General features: G+C 44.6%; 1 protein-coding gene and 1 pseudogene across 1 annotated transcript in view; one reads left to right on the top strand and one right to left on the bottom strand.

Moving 5' to 3' along the window:
• The window catches only part of LOC144326264 (ras-related GTP-binding protein A-like), a 76392-nt gene extending 61831 nt beyond the window's left edge, over positions 1–14561 (top strand). The window contains 7 exon segments of the mRNA XM_077922816.1: positions 2194–2326; positions 2328–2417; positions 6672–6767; positions 11109–11231; positions 12301–12392; positions 13576–13691; positions 14329–14561. Coding sequence (XP_077778942.1) covers positions 2194–2326; positions 2328–2417; positions 6672–6767; positions 11109–11231; positions 12301–12392; positions 13576–13691; positions 14329–14426 — 748 coding nt within the window. The 3' untranslated portion in view covers positions 14427–14561.
• Positions 6837–9071, bottom strand: LOC144326425 (uncharacterized; annotated as a pseudogene).
• Positions 14562–21045: the final 6484 nt, after the last annotated feature.

A 21045-nucleotide genomic window follows, 5' to 3' on the forward strand; every position in this document is an offset into this window, starting at 1 on the left:
TGTCCAAATTTTTAATTTATTACTCTTTTCCAATCAAAGTTACTTGGAGAAATTGGCCGCTCACGATCGCCGGACTCGGAGCTTCATGCGATGAAGCAAGCGAGTCTATACCCAAGTGCCTCCGTCTCCAACCCCACCCGCTCTCGGAGCCCTTATCAAGAGCTTAGGGGGGGGGTGAGGGAGTCATTCCAGGCTCCGCAGGAATACCAAGTCCTCGGAATGCTCAATCTGAGGTTTTTAAGGGGTACCGCGTCGCTCTAGCGGTTTCCCCAACCTTCAAAGCACCGGTGCTCTTTGCAGCGAAAGAGCTCACCCTTCCAGCAGAACGGGCAGCCAACACGGAAGTCAGGGACAATACTTTTTGAAAACATCAAATCCTTTTTTTGCAGAAAGGTTCAGCCTTGCCGGCACCCTCTGAATAGGGACAATACTTTTTGAAATCAAAAAATCCTTTTTTTTCACAGAAAGGTTCAGCCTTGCCGTTATCCTCCTAATATTGACAATCAGAGGAAGGTTTCCTTTTGGGAATAATAAAAATCCATATATATTTTTTAGCGGAAAGATTCAGTCTTGCTGGCATCCTCTTCATGTTCACAACATAGGCTTCATTTATTTACTCTTATTTTTTACCACTCTATCCCAAATTTCCCTTTTCCTCCTCCTCTTAGATTGAAAGACATCATTATGACATTAATAATAATAATAATAATAATAATAATAATAATAATAATAATAATAATAATAATAATTTATTTGTACCCCGCTCATCTGGCTGGGTTTCCCCAGCCACTCTGGGCGGCTTCCATAGAAACCAAAGATACAGTAAAATATCACAGATTAAAAACTTCCCTGATGTCTTCTGAATGTCAGGTAGTTATTTATCGCTTTGACATCTGATGGGAGGGCGTTCCACAGGGCGGGCGCCATTACCGAGAAGGCCCTCTGCCTGGTTCCCTGTAGCTTTGCTTCTCGCAATGAGGGAACCGCCAGAAGGCCCTCGGCACTGGACCTCAGCGTCCGGGCAGAACGATGGGGGTGGAGACGCTCCTTCAGGTATACTGGGCCGAGGCCGTTTAGGGCTTTAAAGGTCAACACCAGCACTTTGAATTGTGCTCGGAAACGTACTGGGAGCCAATGTAGGTCTTTCAAGACCGGTGTTATGTGGTCTCGGCGGCCGCCCCCAGTCACCAGTCTAGCTGCCGCATTCTGGATTAGTTGTAGTTTCCGAGTCACCTTCAAAGGTAGCCCCACGTAGAGCGCATTGCAGTAGTCCAAGGTTGAGGTTTCATAAGTGAGCCATTTCCAGCTGGTTTTAATAGACAAAATTGCATCAAATGGCCTCAATTTCATCACCATTTGCTCACCAGTGTGGGAAACTGGTAATGAAATGGCATGAAATTGCATTAGTTGGTTCCCCAGCATGGAAAATTGATTAATAATAATAATAATAATAATAATAATAATAATAATAATAATAGTTTTATTTGTATCCCGCTCTCCCCGGCTGAGACCGGTCAAACCCGTTTTTAATTGGCATAGAATTGAAATTTGAAACTGTTTTTTTAACTGGGATAAAATTGACTTTTCTCAGGCAGGACACCTTCAGCAGCCAGCAGCATTGCCCACCTCCTTTCCCAGAATGCTTTCCTGGAAAGGCAACCTGGCCCAACTCTTTCCCCAGAATGCTTTGCTGGAGAGGCAAAAAAAAAAAAAAATCATTTTATTTTTTTAAGAAAAGGAAGGTTCAGCCTTGCTGGCATTGTCTTAATGACAACTGGAGGAAAGTTTCCTTTTCAGAACAATTAAAAAAAAATACTTTAGTTGCAGAAAGGTTCAGCCTTGCTGGCATCCTCCTAATATTGAAAAGTGGAGGAAGTTTTCATTTTTGGAATAATTTACAGTCTTGCTGAATATTGACACCCGGAGGAAGATTTCCTTTTTTTGCAATAATAAAAATCCCTTTTTCACCGAAAGGTTTGGCCCTGCCAGCACCATATGGACAACTAGTAAGATAGTCAGAAGAAGCAGTGCAGCAGCGAGAGGAAGGTATAAATGATAAATTATCACCCGTTTTTTTGACTTGGCACACCTCCTTTCCCAGAAGCCTTTGTGGGAGATGCCTGCCTTGTGGCAGGTCTGTCTGGATGACCCCTGAGGGTCCCTAAATTGATTTCTATCCCCCGGTTTCCTCAGCCAGGATACCTTCATGGAGAACTACTTCACCAGCCAGAGGGACAACATCTTCCGCAATGTCGAGGTCCTGATTTACGTCTTTGACGTCGAGAGTCGGGAGCTGGAGAAGGACATGCACTACTACCAGTCGTGTCCTGGAGGCCATCTTGCAAAACTCACCTGACGCCAAGGTCTTCTGCCTGGTCCACAAGATGGACTTGGTCCAGGAGGATCAGCGTGACCTGGTGAGCGAAAGGGGACCCTGGGGGGGAGGGGGCCTTTAATTCTTCCAAAGGTTGTCAGTATCAGAATAGAGTTGTTGTTGTTGTTGTTATCATTATTATTATTATTATGGGAGCCGCCCCGAGCGGGCGCCCAGATGGGCAGGGTATAAAGAATAAATTATTATTATTATTATTATTATTATTATTACTACTACTACTACTACTACTACTACTACTACTACTGTGTTCGGAGCCACGGGGTATTATTATTAGGGATAGGTATAGGGGTTAGAGATAGCGATAGGGTTATTATTATTATTATGGTTAGGGATAGGAACAGGGATTAGGGATAGGGTGATGATGATGATGTTGGGAGCCGCTCAGAGTGGCTGGGGAAACCCAGCTGGATGGATGGGCTATTATTATTAGGGATAGGGATAGGGGTTAGAGACTAAGGTTATCGGTCTTAGGAGGATTGCCAGCGTTTTAGGGTTCCGGAAAGGAGACCTGTCTCCAATTAGCCATATTGAGAGGGTGCCAGCGAGGCTGAACCTTTCTGTAAAAAAGAAGGATTTAAATCAAGTCTTACTGACTCGTGATTTAAATTGTAATTTCAATCAATTCAATTGAAATCAAATCCACCCTCAATAATAATAGTAGCAGTAGTGGTATTATTATTATTATTATTAATAATAATAATAATAATAATGCTATTATTTATACACTGCCCATCTGGGCGGCTCCCAACATAATCATCATCATCATCATCATCATCATCATCATCATCATCATCATCATCCTATCCCTATCTCTAACCTCTATCCCTAACCCTAATATTGATAACAATATTAGGGTTAGGGATAGAGACCAACAAGCTAGACCAATTCGGATGGTCCGCCCCCGCCACCTAATGGATCCAAATGGTTTCCAGAGAGTGGTAGGGGATGCTTTATCCCATGTTGATGGCCTTTCAGCCGATTCCCTGGTGGCCCGCTGGAATGTGGAGTTAACCAGGGCTATTGACTGTTTGGCTCCGAAGTGCCCTCTCCGATTGCATGGAGCCCAGACAGCCCCGTGGTTCTCCACAGATCTGAGGGCAATGAAACAATCGTTGAGACGGCTAGAGCGCCGGTGGCGGATAACTCATTCCGAATCTGACCGGACACAGGTTAGAGCTCAACGTCGAGCCTACCAAGTGGCGATAGCGACGGCGAAGAAGACCTTCTTCACCGCCTCTATTGCATCTGCAGAAAACAGCAGCAGGAGACTTTTTCAGGTGGTTCACAATTTAGCGGAACCACCGGCGACATCTGGGCCCAGTATGGGCCACATGATCTCCTGCAATGATTTTGCAAAGTTTTTTGCAGATAAAATCGCTCAGATTCGGGAAGAAGTAGACTCCACCGTGGGAGCAGAGCCAGGGCGGGAGAGTGCTAGAGTCCTGTCTAGTCAAGTTGTGTGGGATCAATTCCAACCTGTTACCTCCGAGGATGTGGACAGGCTGCTTGGACGAGTGAAGCCAACCACCTGTCTCCTGGATCCTTGCCCATCCTGGCTTATAAAAGCTAGCCGGGAAGGACTGGGCGATGGGCTTCGTGGGGTGGTGAATGCTTCCCTCCGTGAGGGAGCCTTCCCAGACCCGCTGAAAGAGGCGGTTATTAAACCGCTTCTTAAAAAACCATCTTTAGATGCGGCCACGATGGCCAACTATCGCCCAGTCTCAAATCTTCCATTCTTGGGCAAGGTGATTGAGCGAGTGGTTGCTGAACAACTCCAGGCACGCCTGGAAGAAGCGGACCATTTGGATCCCTTCCAGTCGGGATTCAGGCCTCATCATGGGACTGAAACTGCCTTGGTCGCACTGGTTGATGATCTCCGGCGGGCTAGGGACAAAGGTGAGAGCTGTTTCCTAGTTCTGCTGGATCTCTCAGCGGCGTTTGATACCATCGACCATAACATCCTTCTGGACCGTCTTGAGGGGCTGGGAGCTGGGGGCACTGTCATACAGTGGTTCCGCTCCTTCCTCCTGGGCCGTGTTCAGAAAGTGGTGGTGGGGGATGAGTGTTCAGACCCCTGGGCTCTCACTTGTGGGGTGCCTCAGGGTTCAGTCCTCTCCCCCATGCTTTTCAACATTTACATGCAGCCGCTGGGAGAGATCATCAGGAGGTTTGGGCTGGGTGTTCATCAGTATGCGGATGTTACCCAGCTCTACCTCTCTTTTAAATCAGAACCAGTGAAGGCGGTGAAGGTCCTGTGTGAGTGCCTGGAGGCGGTTGGAGGATGGATGGCGGCTAACAGATTGAGGTTGAATCCTGACAAGACAGAAGTACTGTTTTTGGGGGACAGGAGGCGGGCAGGTGTGGAGGATTCCCTGGTCCTGAATGGGGTAACTGTGCCCCTGAAGGACCAGGTGCGCAGCCTGGGAGTCATTTTGGACTCACAGCTGTCCATGGAGGCACAGGTCAAATCTGTAGCCAGGGCAGCTGTTTACCAGCTCCATCTGGTACGTAGGCTGAGACCCTATCTGCCTGCGGACTGTCTCGCCAGAGTGGTGCATGCTCTGGTTATCTCCCGCTTGGACTACTGCAATGCGCTCTATGTGGGGCTACCTTTGAAGGTGACCCGGAAACTACAACTAATCCAGAATGCGGCAGCTAGACTGGTGACTGGGAGCGGCCGCCGAGACCATATAACACCGGTCTTGAAAGACCTACATTGGCTCCCAGTAAGTTTCCGAGCACAATTCAAAGTGTTGGTGCTGACCTTTAAAGCCCTAAACGGCCTTGGTCCAGTATATCTGAAGGAGCGTCTCCACCCCCATCATTCTGCCCGGACACTGAGGTCCAGCTCCGAGGGCCTTCTGGCGGTTCCCTCACTGCGAGAGGCCAAGTTACAGGGAACCAGGCAGAGGGCCTTCTCGGTAGTGGCGCCTGTCCTGTGGAACGCCCTCCCATCAGATGTCAAAGCGATAAACAACTGCTTGACATTCAGAAGACATCTGAAGGCAGCCCTGTTCAGGGAAGTTTTTAATATGTGACATATATTTTTTATCTTTGTTGGAAGCCGCCCAGAGTGGCTGGGGAAACCCAGCCAGATGGGCGGGGTACAAATAATAAATTATTATTATTATTATTATGATAATAATAATTTATTTATACCCCACCCATCTGGTTTCCCCAGCCACTCTGTGTGGCTCCCAACAGAATAATAATAACCCTATCCGTATTCCTAACTCTTATAACTATTTCAGCAAGGCTGAACCTTTCCGTAAAAGGAAGGATTTTCGGATTCCAAAAGGAAACCTCCCTCCAATTGTCTGTATTAAGAGGGTGTGGGAAGGGGGGGGGGGGGTCGGCTTCCCAAGAGCCAGGAAGCTCTCTGCACTTACTCAGAGGCGCTTAGGTTCCTGGGGGGAATATTGCGCTGGGGAAGGACTGGAGTTGCAACCCCCCAAATACTACTACTACTACTACTACTACTACTACTACTACTACTACTACTTATTAGACTATTGTCACTCTAGCCAACTTCCCTAATCATGATAATAATTATTATAATTATCCTGTTATCACTGTGGCCAACTTCCCTGCTGCTAATAATAATAATAATAATAATAATAATAATACTATTATCACTATTATCACTTTCATGATCAGTTTTCCATAATGGGGAACCAATTGATGCCATTTCATGCAATTTCAGTACTGATTTTCTGTACTGGTGAGCAAATGGTGAAGAATTTGAGGCCATTTCATGCAATTTCATGCATTAAAACTGGTTTGAAATGCCTGGCTTCTTAAACCTCAACCTATTGTCCGAATTACGTCTTTCTAAGAGGAGAAGCAAATGGGGAATTCGGGATAGAGGTAAAAATAAGAGCAAATAAATGAAACCAAGATTGTCAATATGAAGAGGGTACCAGCAGGGCTGAACCTTTGTGTAAAACGGGATTTTATTATTCCGAAAAGTATTGAATGTATTGAGGCGATGCCAGCAAGGCTAAACCTTCCTGTAAAAAGGGATTTTATTATTCCAGAAAGGAAACCTTCCTCTGCTTGCCAATATTAAGAGGATACAGGCAAGGCTGAACCTGTAAAAACGGGGTTTTATTATTCCAAAAATCATTATCCCTATTGAGAGGAGGCCAGCAAGGCTGAACCTTCCTGTAAATAAAAGGTTTAAATCAAGTCTGATGGGCGAGGGATTTAAATGGGGAAGGGGCTCTGCGGTCATCTAGTCCAACCCGCTGCCAGAACGGATTTTTTTCTCCTGCAGATTTTCAAGGAGAGGGAAGAGGATTTGAAGCAGCTCTCGCGCCCGCTGGAGTGCACCTGCTTCCGGACCTCCATCTGGGACGAAACTCTCTACAAGGTGCGCCCAAAATCTTTCCTTTTCTTTCTTTTTTTGCCCATACAGTCGTACCTTGGTTCCCGAACGCCCTCAAACTTGGACCTTTCAATTATTCAATTCAATTGAATAACACAATTTCGTTCAATTTCATTCAACTTAATTCTGCATACTGATGAACACCCAGCCCAAACCCCCTGATGATCTCTCCCAGCGGCTTCATATAGATATTAAAAAGCATGGGGGAGAGGACGGAACCCTGAGGCACCCCACAAGTGAGAACCCAGGGGTCTGAGCACTCATCCCCCCCCACCACTTTCTGTACACGGCCCAGGAGGAAGGAGCGGAACCACCGTATAACAGTGCCTCCAGCTCCCAGCCCCTCAAGACGGTCCAGAAGGATGTTATGGTCGATGGTCTCAAAGGCCGCTGAGAGATCCAGCAGAACTAGGAAACAGCTCTCACCTTTGTCCCTAGCCCGCCGGAGATCATCAACCAGCGTGACCAAGGCAGTTTCAGTCCCATGATGAGGCCTGAATCCCGATTGGAAGGGATCCAAATGGTCCGCGTCCTCCAGGCGTGCTTGGAGTTGTTCAGCAACCACCCGCTTAATCACCTTGCCCAAGAATGGAAGATTTGAGACTGGGCGATAGTTGGCCATATTGGCTGGGTCTAAAGACATTTTTTAAAGAAGCGGTTTAATGACCGCCTCTTTCAGTGGGTCTGGGAAGGCTCCCTCGCAGAGGGAAGTATTCACCCCCCCACGGAGCCCATTGCCCAGCCCTTCCCATCTTGCTTTTATCAGCCAGGATGGACAAGGATCAAGAAGACAGGTGGTTGGTTTCACTTGTCCAAGCAGCCTGTCCACATCCTCGGAGGTAACAGATTGAAATTGATCCCATATAACATGACTAGACAGGACTCTAACACTCTCCCGCCCTGGCCCTGCTACCACGGTGGAGTCTACCTCCTGAATCTGAGCGACTTTATCTGCGAAAAACTTTGCAAAAGCATTTCAGGAGATCTTGGGGTCCCTACCAGGCCCCGATGACAAAGGTGGTTCCGATAGATTACGAACCACCTGAAAGAGTCTCCTGCTGCTGTTTTCTGCAGATGCAGTAGAAGCGGCAAAGAAGGTCCTCTTCGCCGTTGCCATCACCACTTGGTAGGCTCGACCTTGAGCTCTAACCCGTGTCCGGTCTGAGTCAGAGTGAGTTTTTTGCCACCGACGCTCTAGCCGTCTCAGCGATTGTTTCATCACCCTCAGCTCCGGGGAAAACCATGGGGCTGTTCGGGCTCCATGCAATCGGAGAGGGTGCTTCGGAGCCAGACAGTCAATAGTCCTGGTTAACTCCGTATTCCAGCGAGTCACCAGGGAATCAGTTGAAAGGGCATCAGCATGGGATAAAGCATCCCCTACCACTCTCTGGAAACCATTTGGATCCATTAAGTGGCGGGGGCGGACCATCCGAATCGGTCCCACCTCCCTGCAGAGGGGATGGGTCGCAGAGAAGTCCAGTTGCACAAGGAAGTGATCTGACCATGACACTTCTTTCGTTTCCCTTTTACTTAGTGTCAGATCACCAACATCCATAGAGGTAAACACCAGGTCCAAGGCATGTCCGTGGCTATGGGTTGGGCCAGACTTATTCAGGGACAGCCCCATGGAGGCCATGCTTTCCACGAAGTCCCAAGCGGCCCCTTGTAAGGTCGTGTCGGCATGGATGTTAAAATCCCCCAGGACAACCGAACTAGGTGTCTCCAGGAGAACATCCGCCACGACCTGAAGCAGCTTGGGCAGGGAATCCTTGGTGCAGCGGGGAGGTCAGTACACCAAAAGAAAGCCTGTACTGCCCCTATTGCCCAACTTCCAGAACATGCACTCAGAGAACTGGGTCTTCCCAATAGGATGCCTGGTGCAAACTAATGACTACCTAAAAATCACTGCAACCCCCCTTCCCCACCCACAAGGCCTGGGTTGCTGTGCGTAAGAGAAACCTGGTGGACAAGCAGCGGCAAGGACAGGCCCATGTGCTTCATCCAACCAAGTCTCTGTCACACATGCCAGGTCAAATCCTTCATCCACAATCAGGTCATGGATGGCAGTGGTCTTATTCATCATTGACCTGGCATTGCACAGCAACACTTTCAGGTCATGTGGGTTTCTCCTGCTGATTCTAGTATCCTTCCGGTCAGGACCAGACCTGGAGGCAGGGATAGTCCTCAGACAACGACTAAACCTGCCTTCTCTGTAATGACATGGTCTGGTCTTAGCGTAGCTCCTCCTCCTGCCAGTGATCACTGAGATCGGGTGTTCTGGTGAGGCATCTAATCATAAGCCTGCATTTTATTAATGTTTGATCAGGGCTTGTATATTAAAGAGAGCTTAAAGATTTTCAAATGTTTCATGCCAGGCAGAAGACCAGCTGCTTAGAGAACCTTGGCAATGTTTTCCTCCTAGACAAGGGGCCCCTTGATTTATAGCAGAAAACAATTCTCAAAGTCGTAAAAGGGGGAATTACAGGCTAAGAGCGAGGACACTTACCCTACATGTTACAGAAGATAAAAAAAGCAGAGATAAACATAATTAGGAATGAGTAAATAGTAAAATAATACCAATGTGCCTCCCAGTAAAATGAGCCAGATCTTCTTCCTAAGGTTAAAAAGGCCAAGAGCAATGGAGAAGCATCTAGCTGGCAGAAAGAGAGCATTTTTGGGAAGTCTTTTCTAAAGCTGTTTCTTTCTTAAACTGAGAGAGTTAAAGGGCAATAAATGTTGGGAAGAGCTAATGGGAAAAGCAGCTGGCTGAAGGGGGGGTGTAAACTGAAGAGGCTTCTTTTGAAGCTGTTTTTTGCTGAGTTCCTTTTTTACTTTACAAAGGCCTTATTCCTTTTAAAAGGCTACCTATGTTATGTATTAAATATATTGGCTTAAATGTAATTATGCAAAGGATTTAAGAAATGCTAGATTCTTATTTCATATAGTTGTAAGAGTTGTATTTATCCTGAAATTAAGTCAGCCACCAGCCTAGCCCCCCTGCCAGACAGGAGACGCCATTGAGCACTCCTGATATATAGTTGTCAGGCATTTGTTTAGAAACCTTCAAATGAAGGAGATCTTTCAATGTTGATGTGAACTCAAGATCCTTGACATATGTTTAAGATAAAAATTTAAGATTAACCATTTGTTTTAGAAGGCAATAGGGCAAGGAGGGCAAGAGGTGAGCTGGTAATTAAGATTCCTTGTTGAGACACATGTAAGATATATTACTACTTATTTGTCATTTATAGATGTAACAATATATAGCTCTTTGTGTTCCATATAAGGACAGGAGGATATGGGTGTATCTTTTAGGATTGGATATAGCAGGCAGCCAATAGGAATTTCAACCAGGCTGATTGGACAGAGGCAGCCAAAGGAGGAGCAAGGGAGCTGGGCTGAGGGAATATAAGTGCTGGCCATAATGGCAGGAGGCCAGGCCAGAGCTTGGTAACCATATACCACTGTGCCTCTCATTTATTTGTCTGACAAATAAATTATTATTTTAATTTCTCTATTGCTGCGTTGAATATTTCATTCCAGCTAAGCGTTAACCACAAGCAGGGTGCTACACTGGTGCTTCTGCCCCTGCAGAACCTGCCCCAGCCATTCTGTTGGCTGAGGCCCCCTCCCAGGCAGCCCTGACCCTTTCCCCTTAAAAAGCAAAATACAAACTTTACAGTGGCCAAACAAAATAGTAAAAGCAAAACAAGCCAAAAACAATTATACTAAAATAAAACTAATCCCCACCCCACTCAACATTTATTCCACCCCAAAATAAAATAAAATAAAATAAAATAAAAATACATAAATAAAAGCCACCGTTCACAGTGGTGCAACAAAGTAAAAACACGTTTAAAACATTTTAAAATATGTAAAAACATTTTTGACATTTGCTGCAGCAGTAGCAGCAACACCAGTGTCCTGAGGCTGGAGCCTCTTAAAGCTGTGGCGGTGGTGAGTGTGGGCCCTGCCCCCTAGGCCCTGTGGAATTGGCCTGCATGAGGGAGCAGCCTTCCCCAGCACTCACAATGGCAGCAGCAGCAGTCAAAATGGATTTTATTAGGAGCTCCCTGCGCTTTGGTTTTCGTGCGGACTTCCGGAACAGACTCTGTTCAACTTGCCAACGTGCGACTCATTTTTTCAAAGGAAAAAAACACACGCCTTAATTCAAGTGAATTCAGTTTAGTTTAATTTCATAACACCAATTCATTCAATTTTGTTCGATGGAGTTTCATTTACTAGCACAAATTCGTTCAATTTCATTCGTTAATTCGATTTAATAACACAAATTCATTCAATTTCGTTCAATTTTTCGCGGGGAAGGCATGGTCCAGCATAGTCTACCAGCTGATCCCCAACGTTCAGGAACTAGAGACCAACCTGAGGAATTTTGCACAGATCATTGAAGCCGACGAGGTCCTTCTTTTCGAGCGGGCGACTTTCCTGGTAAGATTATTGTTGTTGTTGTTAGGGAAAGGAATAGGGATTAGGGATAGGGTTGTTGTTATTAATACTATTGGGGATAGGAATATGGATTAGGGATAGGGTGATGATGATGATGTTGGGAGCTGCCTAGAGTGGCTGGGGAAACCCAGCCAGATAGGCAGGGTATAAAGAATAAATTATAATTATTATTATTAGGGATAGGGTTGTTGTTATTATTATCATCAACATTATTTCTTATTATTAATAGTAACAAATAGTTAAATAAATGGTTTAAATTGCTATTAAGGAAATGCTTGTTTTTCTCCCAATAAAGTAAAACTTCATTTAAATCCTTTTTTACGGAAAGGTTCAGCCTTGCCGGCCCCCTCTTAATATCAACAATCAGAGGAGATCCTTAACTGACGAGCAATCTAAGCCATGATTTAAATTGATTTGGTTCAAATCAAATCCACCCTGCTCTGAAAATGTATTATCCTGAAAATAAAACCTTCCTTCGCTTGTCGATATTAAAAGGCTGAACCTTTTCTGTAAAAAAAAAATACAGTATATAAAATTTTTTTTGCCTCTCCAGGAAAGCATTCTGGGAAAGGAGTTGGGCAGTGATGTCAGCGAAGCTCAGATGCTGACAGGAGAAGAAGAAGCAGGCATAGTGAGAGAACAGTTAAAAGCCGAAGGCAGAGAGGAGGGGGAGAGCAGCTGCAATCTGAGCTCAGAACAAAGGGGAGGAGAAAAACAGGGCCAGAGTGACAGGCAGCTATGTGAGAGCTCCAATAGTGAGTCAGACGTTGGAATGCAGGGAGCATTCTCTCCCAAATCTCTTAGGCAAAAGATACTGGAAGAGAAGGTGGGGGCTTCTGTGCTGGGGAAGGGGAAAGAGCTCAGTCTGGGCAATTCCATCTTCTGGGGAGGAGGATGAGTAGAGGAGCTCCATCCTAGTTTGTTGTTTTAGCAATAAATCTGAAATAATTAACAGCCAGAGTCGTCTTGTGTTTGTAGGAGAGACCAAGCCCATAACAAATGCTTTCTGTAGAAATAAAACTTGTTTATTTTGGTTTCCCCCTCCATGCAGGTGATTTCCCACTATCAGTGCAAACAGCAGCACGATATCCACCGATTCGAGAAAATCAGCAATATCATCAAACAATTCAAACTGAGCTGCAGGTGAGAAATATGTTACTGTCTAAAGTTTAGACAGCTGTTTCGGGGGGGGGGGGGGTTCATAAATATAATTATTTATAAACTTAATTGATGACATCAAATATTATTTATAATTACAAGCCTAAAATTATAATCCTCAAATTTAAAATTATTAAAATTCAAATTTTAAAATGATTTTTTAATTTAAAAATAAAATAAAATAAAATGAGGCGATAATGTTGTCGATTAACTGACAAGTCTAAAATGTAATTTTTTTATGATTCATATCTTATATTTATTTTAAAATGTGACAATTGAAATGATGAAAGATAAGTAGGAAAAAATACAAATGCTATGACGTAGAAAGGAAATATGGTAACCATGAGGCAGGAGGGAGGGTAGTTGATTAATTGACAAGTCTAAAATGTCAATTTAAACTTTCCCCCAAAATACACTTCACAACATTGGCGATTGATCGATATTTCTAAGTTTAATACAGATTTAATGTAGTATTTATATTTGGTTTATAAATTTAATACAGACTTAATATAATATTTATATTTGTTTTATAATTCAATTTATATTTACAAATTTGATATAATATTTATGCTTAATTTGCACTATTTATAAATTTAAAACAGATTTAATATTTATATTATAATATTGATAAATTTGAAATATAGTATAATATTTATATTTAATTCTATTTATAAATGTAAGGCAGGTTTAATATAATAATTTTATTTATTTTATAGTATAATTTATAAATTTGATATAAATCTAATAAAGTTATATTTAATTTATAAATTTGATAGATTTAATATTCTTATTTATTTTATAATATTTATAAAGTTGATATAAATACAATAATTATATTTTATTCTATGTATAAATCTAATGCAGATTTAATATAACATATATATTCATTGTATAATACAATTTGTAATAATAGATTTAATATATGTTTATTTCGTAATCTTTATCAATTTGATATCAATTTAACATATTTATAAATTTCATGCCGATTTAATAAAGTATTTATATTGTATTTATAATATTTATCAATTTGATGTGAAAATAACCTACTATTTATATTGAATTTATAACATTAAAATCCATATAAATATCAATTTGTAAAATCAAAACTGCAAATCTGAATCCTGGAACGGTCGAGCCACGCTCATAAATGTCCTCCCCACTCCCCCAGCAAACTGGCTGCCTCCTTCCAGAGCATGGAGGTGCGCAATTCGAATTTTGCCGCCTTCATAGACATCTTCTCCTCCAACACCTACGTGATGGTTGTCATGTCCGACCCGTCCATACGTAAGTTGCAAAGTCTCGGGTTCAGTTCCTCTGCCAACCCAGTGGCGGGGAGTTCCGTGGGTGTGGGGATGGTGGGAAAGCGCTCTAATGCCGGGGGAATCCAGTGTCCTTCGCTTTCCTTTCCCCTTCCCTTTCCTTTTTCCTTTTCCTTTTCCTTTTCCTTTCCCTTTCCCTTCTCCTTCCCTTCCCTTTCCCCTTCTCCCCTTCCCTTCCCCGTCCCCATCCCCTTCCACTTTATCTTCCCTTCCCCTTCCGTTTCCCCTTTCCCTTTTTCCCTTTTCCCTTCCCCCTTCCTTCCGCCTTTCCTTTCCCCTTCCATACATAAGTTTGAAAGGGTAGAGGAAGCCTAGTGGTTGGAGCTCTCTCCATCCCTGCCTTCCTGCTGCCCCGCCGGACTGCTCGGGGGCAGGGGAAGCAAAGGCTCAGGTTCGAATCCTCCACAAATCCAGCAGCGGGGAGTTCCATGGGTATCGGGAAGGTGAGAAAGTGGTCCAATGCCGAGGGAATCCAGTGGCAGGGAGTTCCACCAGTATGGGGAAATTTGGAATGAGCTCCTGCGAAAGGTCTGATGTTGGGGGATCCAGTGGCGGGGACTTCTGCAGGGAAGCTCACCCCTCATCTCTCTGCTCCCTTCTAGCTTCTACCGCCACCCTGATCAACATCCGCAACGCCCGCAAGCACTTTGAGAAGCTGGAGAGGGTGGATGGGCCTAAGCACAGCCTGCTAATGCACTGAGCGGTGGTTTACCGACTGCTCCTGCCTGGGGAGGTTCGGCCGATGCGGAAAAGAGCGCAACCTCCGGGTCTGCCGCTTGCGGAAACGGCAATTAGATACAGAACATTATAAGATAATAAATGCACTTCCTGACGACTCGGCTGCAGTTTTTGTGGGTCGAAATGCCAGAGCTCCAACCACTAGGCAATGCTTCCCAGCCCCTCGCTCTAACCACTAGGTGCTGCTTCCCAGTCAGCGGCTTTAACCATTAGCCACTGCTTCCCTGTCCAGGATTCTAACCACTAGGCACTGCTTCCCAGCCCCTCGCTCTAACCACTAGGTGCTGCTTCCCAGTCAGCGGCTTTAACCATTAGCCACTGCTTCCCTGTCCAGGATTCTAACCACTAGGCACTGCTTCCCAGGCACTAGATGTTGGTAGCTGCTGTTTCCCAGTCACTAACCATTAGGCACTTGCTATAACCGCTAGATACTACTTCTAAGTCACCGATTCTAACCACTAGGCGCTGCTTCCCAGCCCCTTGCTCTAAACACTAGACGATGCTTCCCAGCCCCTCGCTTGAACCACTAGGTGATGCTTACAAGTCGTTAACCACTAGGCACTGCTTCCCAGGGAAAGGAAGGAGAAGGGAAGGAGAAAGGAAGGGGAAGGGTAGTGTTAATGGAGAAATTCGAAGGCTCCCTTGGACAAAAGCAAAGACACCAACCAGGATAATTGGAGCAAACAGCAGCCTGTAGGCTTGGTCTTTATTTAAGACTGTCGCGACAGGACTCCCACCCACAACAAGATGAAGCAAGATGGAAGCCCAGAACCAAAGAAGCCCCCAATTTTTATTAGTTGCTAATCCCCCAAACTACATCACAACTACATCAGTGATACATCACAAATAGGAGGGGTTGCGGGAGGAGTTTGTGGAGGTAACCTGAGCATCTCGTCACCTGGCTGGTCCCTCCTTTCCCCCTCCCCATGAGTACTTTCCAGGGGACAAAGGGAAGTGGCAGTTTCCTGCCCCCAGAGGGAAGAGCTGATCATTGTCCTTTGTTGTTCAGTCTGAGTTGAATCCACTCCCATATGCAGGCTCTTTGTGTCCTTGATGGTCTTCTGTCTAGGACCATTAAGGTTGGCATGCCAACCGGGCAGGGCTCCTGTGTACGTGTTGGTATGCTCAAGGGATTATGGCTGTCCTGGATCAAACCACCCCCCTTTGATAGTCCTTCCTTCATGGAGCAAAATAAAAGTGGTCCGGTGCAAATCCGATGTACAGTTGATTTACTATGAATTTATAACAGAAACCCGTTAGAAGTCAAAAGCACATTCACTTGGCGGAAGCACCTTGATACATTTTGATTGGATTAGTCACGGTCAATTAAATCCAGATACATTGTATTAACAGCTGTCAAAAGCATTGGGAAGTAGGTGCAGCCCCTGCAGTACCTGCGTAGTCACCACAAGGGGCGCTGTTCGGTAACACTGATTGACTGAAGCGGCAGCTTGTTCACCTAAGTTCAGGGAACTGGTCAACCCAGGCAAACATAGGGCTATAACGGGCTGTCATTGAGGCGAGCTGTCAATTCAAGCGCTTCCTTATTTACGGAAGGCTTTTCGGGGATGTCTCTCTAAAAGGGACATCCCCGGGGTCGGGAGTGGTTGAGAGGGGTGTGTGTGTGTGTTGTGCTTGTGCAGAACTGAACACTAAAGGAACATGGGGGGGGGCGTTTCTCCTGCAACAGTTCCCCCCTTTGGAGATAAGATTGCAAAGGTGGGCACCATGCAATCCTTTTCTCCACACAAGTTAGTAAAAATCTGACATGTCATAACCGAAGTCTGTGTTCCGCTGGGTTCTGAAGGGTCTCATTTCAATGCAGGCAGAAGGGACACCTGATGGCTGAGGGAGTGTCCTGGGGCGGGTGGACGTGCACAGCTGAATGACTGGAGCGCAAGTGTTGCACATTTGACAGCAGAGCGGAAAACAATGAATAGTGCAGCAGAACAAAGTAATGCAAATTGCCACAGCGATCAAGATCATGAGGCTGTTTCCTAAAAGTTGTTTTATCCACCCGGACCCGGGTAACCAGCTCCAGAATTGGGTGTCAGAGAGGCCTTCATGCTGGATATTCCTAGGTTCGTCGGTCAATTTGTGAATGTTGTTTAAACGGCCCTTGATGTCTAAGGCTTGGTCAGAGGCATATGTGCAGCATTCTGTCCCCACAAGGGTGCAAACGCCTCCGGTCGAGGCCAAAATATAATCTAAAGCAAGTCAGTCCTGAATCGTCATTCACCTGACTTCTCTTAGCTCCGTTAAAATAGACTGGGTGGCTGCAATGGACTCCTCCATAAACGTTAACAGAATATCAGTCAATTTAAGAATATCTACATGGTTAGACCTTCTTCGTAGACCGGGAAGAGGGCTCTGCCATAGGTCTCTCCATTTGCAGACACATCTGACATTTCTGACAGGTCCTTCTCCCTCTTGTTTCATCTCCTTCCTGAGGGAACGTCATGGGTGACCCTGACCCCGGGTAAGATTAACCCAAGGTAGCAGGTGCCACGGGAGTGAGGGCTAGCCCATACGTAGCCACGATGGCCACACACCCAGAACAGTCCTTGTAGGCAAGAGCCTATGCGGCCCGTGACGAATGCTCAGAAAAAACACTGGGAAATAGGTGAGGGGGTCCAGGAATTGGGCAAGTTCATTACTCGTTTCCAAGGGGACAGTAGGTCTGGGTGGACAGTGGGGATGTCTTGTTGCCACAAAGTTATTCTACCGGTCAAGGTAATATCAATGATGTACTTACAAGTACTGTCTCCGATCACCCTGTCTTCGCTGCTGAATTTCCGGCACAGGTCTCCTTTGGTAGGTCCAGTCAAGTAAATGTATTGATGGGTCAAGTTTACCGCTGTTAAGTTCCAGAATTCCACGTAGGCAGAAAGATGTTGTTGTAGGGTGAGGGGCACCCCAAGAAAGGGGATGACACTTCGGAGTTGGGCTGGGGCATTTGCACAAATCCAGCAGTTGTCCGAGGTTGTTTGTTTAGTGATTTCCTTTGTCAAGGTGCTGTACCTGCAGGGTGTAGAGAGTCTTGATGGTGTAGGTAGGTAAGGTTTATAGCTAGTCCTCCACACTTTTGTGGGCCGGTAGTGTCCCATTCTGTGGGCAGTGTGGTGGAGTGGTGCCACCCTTCTAGATAGGCTTTGCCGCCCCATGTGGAGGCGAGGCCAATGTCCCATACGCAACAGTACCTTCGTAGACAGACTCCTTGGAGGGTGGTGGGGCGGGGTATGGAGTCGACACATTGACAATAGAATCCGTGGATTAGGCGGTCTGTTGGGTGATTGCGGTCCATATATACTGACTCCCCTCCACCGTTATCCAATACTGTCCAGTTTAGTGGTTGGAGGGTAACGGCGTCAGAGAAAAGTGTGTAGGAGCCATTTAAGCAGCGGGCTCGATTCCAGGTGCCATCTCGGGTGAGGATAAGTTTCCCAAGGAGGGTATAAGCTGGTGAGCGGATGAATAGTTCCCAGGTCTGATGGGCTGTAAGGGTCGGTAAAACGGAATAGCGAAGGAGGACACGGGTTTCCAGCAAGCAAAAGTCAAAGTCACCTAGGCCATCTAACGACCCTTTCTTTACCATGTTGACAATTCCAAAATCAAGATGTCGCTGTTCGATTTGTAATCTTGGACATGAAACGTGTTGGGTTTGTGTGGACATGGCAGTCTTGGAGTGGGGAAGAAAGGTGGTGAAAATGGAGGATACAAGGAGAAGGGTCCAGGGAAAAACTGACTCCCAGAATAAAATTTAAAATATTAACGGATGCAAAGGTGGATTTGCCCTGCCAGACCTTAAACTTTATTATGAATCAGCAGCGTTCTGCTGGTTGAAAGAATGGCTACTTCTTGAAAATACAGACATCTTGGATTTGGAAGGTTTTAATAATGTATTTGGATGGCATGCATATCTGTGGTATGACAAGGTCAAAGCACATAAAGCATTTAAAAACCATATTGTCAGGAAAGCATTGTTTAATGTCTGGATAAGATATAAGGACTTGTTTGAAAATAAAACCCCAAGGTGGTTGTCACCGATGGAAGCGAAGGCTCAGAAAAAGCTCAATATGGAGGCCAAATGGCCGAAATATTGGGAAATTTTGGAACAAGTGGGAGACAAACTGAAATTGCAGAGTTATGAAAAACTAAAAAACAAAGTGCAAGATTGGCTTCATTATTATCAAATAATGGAGGCATACAACTTGGACAAAAAAATTGGATTCCAGGTGGAAAAATCAAAATTGGAAACAGAATTGTTAGATTCCAAGACTAAGATTTTGTCAAGGATGTATAACTTGCTGTTGAAATGGAATACTCAGGATGAAACAGTGAAATCTGTTATGATTAAATGGGCACAGGATGTTGGACAAAACATTATGATGGCTGACTGGGAACAGTTATGGACTACAGGTATGAAGTTTACGGCATGTAATGCCTTAAGAGAGAGTATTATGAAAATGATATACAGGTGGTACATGACACCAGTCAAGCTTGCAAAAATCTATCATTTGCCCGATAATAAATGTTGGAAATGTAAAGAAACTGAAGGTACATTCTTTCACCTTTGGTGGACGTGCCCAAGGATTAAGGCTTTCTGGGAGATGATATATAATGAAATGAAAAAGGTATTTAAATAAAGGCCTTTCTCCTGGGCATGGTCGGCCAATTGGTGTCAAAGAAGGATAGAACTTTCTTTATGTATGCCACAACAGCAGCAAGAATACTTATCGCAATCTCCGCTTGCAATTGGATCATTCCTCAGCGTAACTAGATGGGCACTTGGGATCGCAGGTGGAATAGGGGGTACCCGGCTAGGTGTTTTTCCCTTTATTATGGGAACAGAAGGAGGAAACGAGCGTTCATTGCCGGTTAAGATGTTGGCAAAAAGAGGTTTAACACTTGTGTCCTTAAAGACTCTTGTTGTTACAATCTCCCAGGGTGCCAGCCGATCTTTTTGTCTTGCAAGAAGATGTGGGATCCTTGCAGACTGGAAGGAGAGCATAAATTTCCTTGGCCAGGGCGTGGCATTTAGGGGTACTACAGATGTAAGATCTATCTGGAAAAAAGGAATATTTAACAAATCACGTAGGTACCCTTTAGCCATCCTCAGGTTATTCCACCTAAGTCTGGGGGCGTCACGGGAAAAAATGGATAGACATATTTTATTAGGTTGAAAAATCAAGGATTGCTTATTCCTTTGGGGCAGTGGCAGCCTGCATCTTGAGCCCTTAAGGTGAGATTTCTGGTCAAGTTGTCTCTTTAAGGCACTTACAAGCTGCACAGGAGATTGATGCAAATTAGATAGCTCAGTTGAGGAAGGTAGATGAGCCAGAAGGGCCCGTGAAAGTTTGTTCAATGACAAAGAAATCCCCTCCAATTCCTTGAAAATGAAGCTTAAAGTCCTGATTACCAGTTGTATTTGATCAGGTACTAATTCATGGGCAGTTTGCCCTAATGCGTCCCATTTCAGTGACGGAGGTGTAATTAAGGTGTCAGGGAGGAGGGCTTCCCTATGGCTTCCATCCCCCGCTGGATCAGCTAGCTTTTCCAACTCTCCTTGATCATACAGAGGCCAAAAGCGGTTGTATGTTTCGACCGCAGGAACAATTACTTGCTCTGTTTTGCTGTTATTGTTAGTAGATGGTGGGGGAGATTCAAGCTTTGACTGCTTTACTCTTGGAGGTGAACAACCTTTCTCAGCAGATCTTGGTCGCTTGCCATGACCCATTTGTCTCTGTCTCACTAACTACGGAGGTTCAAAGTAGAGATAAACGGAGATAAAAGAGAACTTATCTTTTATGGACGCAACTCCTCTGCTACTCCTCCTCCACTGCTCAACATAACCCAGTCTTCAAGGCGGCGTTACTAATCAACAGCAGGCTTTCTCAGCAGAAGGTTTGAATATCCTTGTTGATACGTATATTGGCCCCGACAGGCCAACTGTAGAAGTAAAACGATTAAAAACTTCTAACAGGGGTAAAATAATTTAAAAGTCTAATAAAAACAGCTATAAAGACGGCTGTAAAAGGCTATAAAAGGCTATAAAAGGTTTGTAATCCGGAGGATTCACGAAGGAGAAGTTGTTACAGCCGCCATCTTCGGCATCTGTCAATAAAAACAATAATTTTGGCAGCAGACTCATCTTAATTGCCACCATTCTTCCCGACCAAGAGAGTTTTATCCTGTTCCAAGTATCCAAGTCCTTCTTTATTTCTTTCCAGGTGTTTGTATAGTTATCTTCCATTAAATTTATATTTTTCGTAGTTAGCCAAATTCCCAGATATTTTGGTTTTTTTTTTATTACTTTAATCCCAGTCTGTAATTCAAGATGATTTCTTAATTCTTCCTTCATATTCTTAGTCATCATTTTAGTTTTTATTTTGTTTAATTTTAAACCAGATAACTTTCCAAATTCCTCTAGCAATTCTAACACTTTACCAACACTTTTTTGTGGATCTTCTAATGACAACATCAAATCATCAGCATATGCTTTGAGTTTATATTCTTTTACTCCAATTCTTATTCCACGTATCTCTGAAGTTTTCCTTATCTTATTTGCAATTATTTCTAAC

This window comes from Podarcis muralis, chromosome W (genome assembly GCF_964188315.1).
Source record: "Podarcis muralis chromosome W, rPodMur119.hap1.1, whole genome shotgun sequence".
Taxonomy (NCBI): domain Eukaryota; kingdom Metazoa; phylum Chordata; class Lepidosauria; order Squamata; family Lacertidae; genus Podarcis; species Podarcis muralis.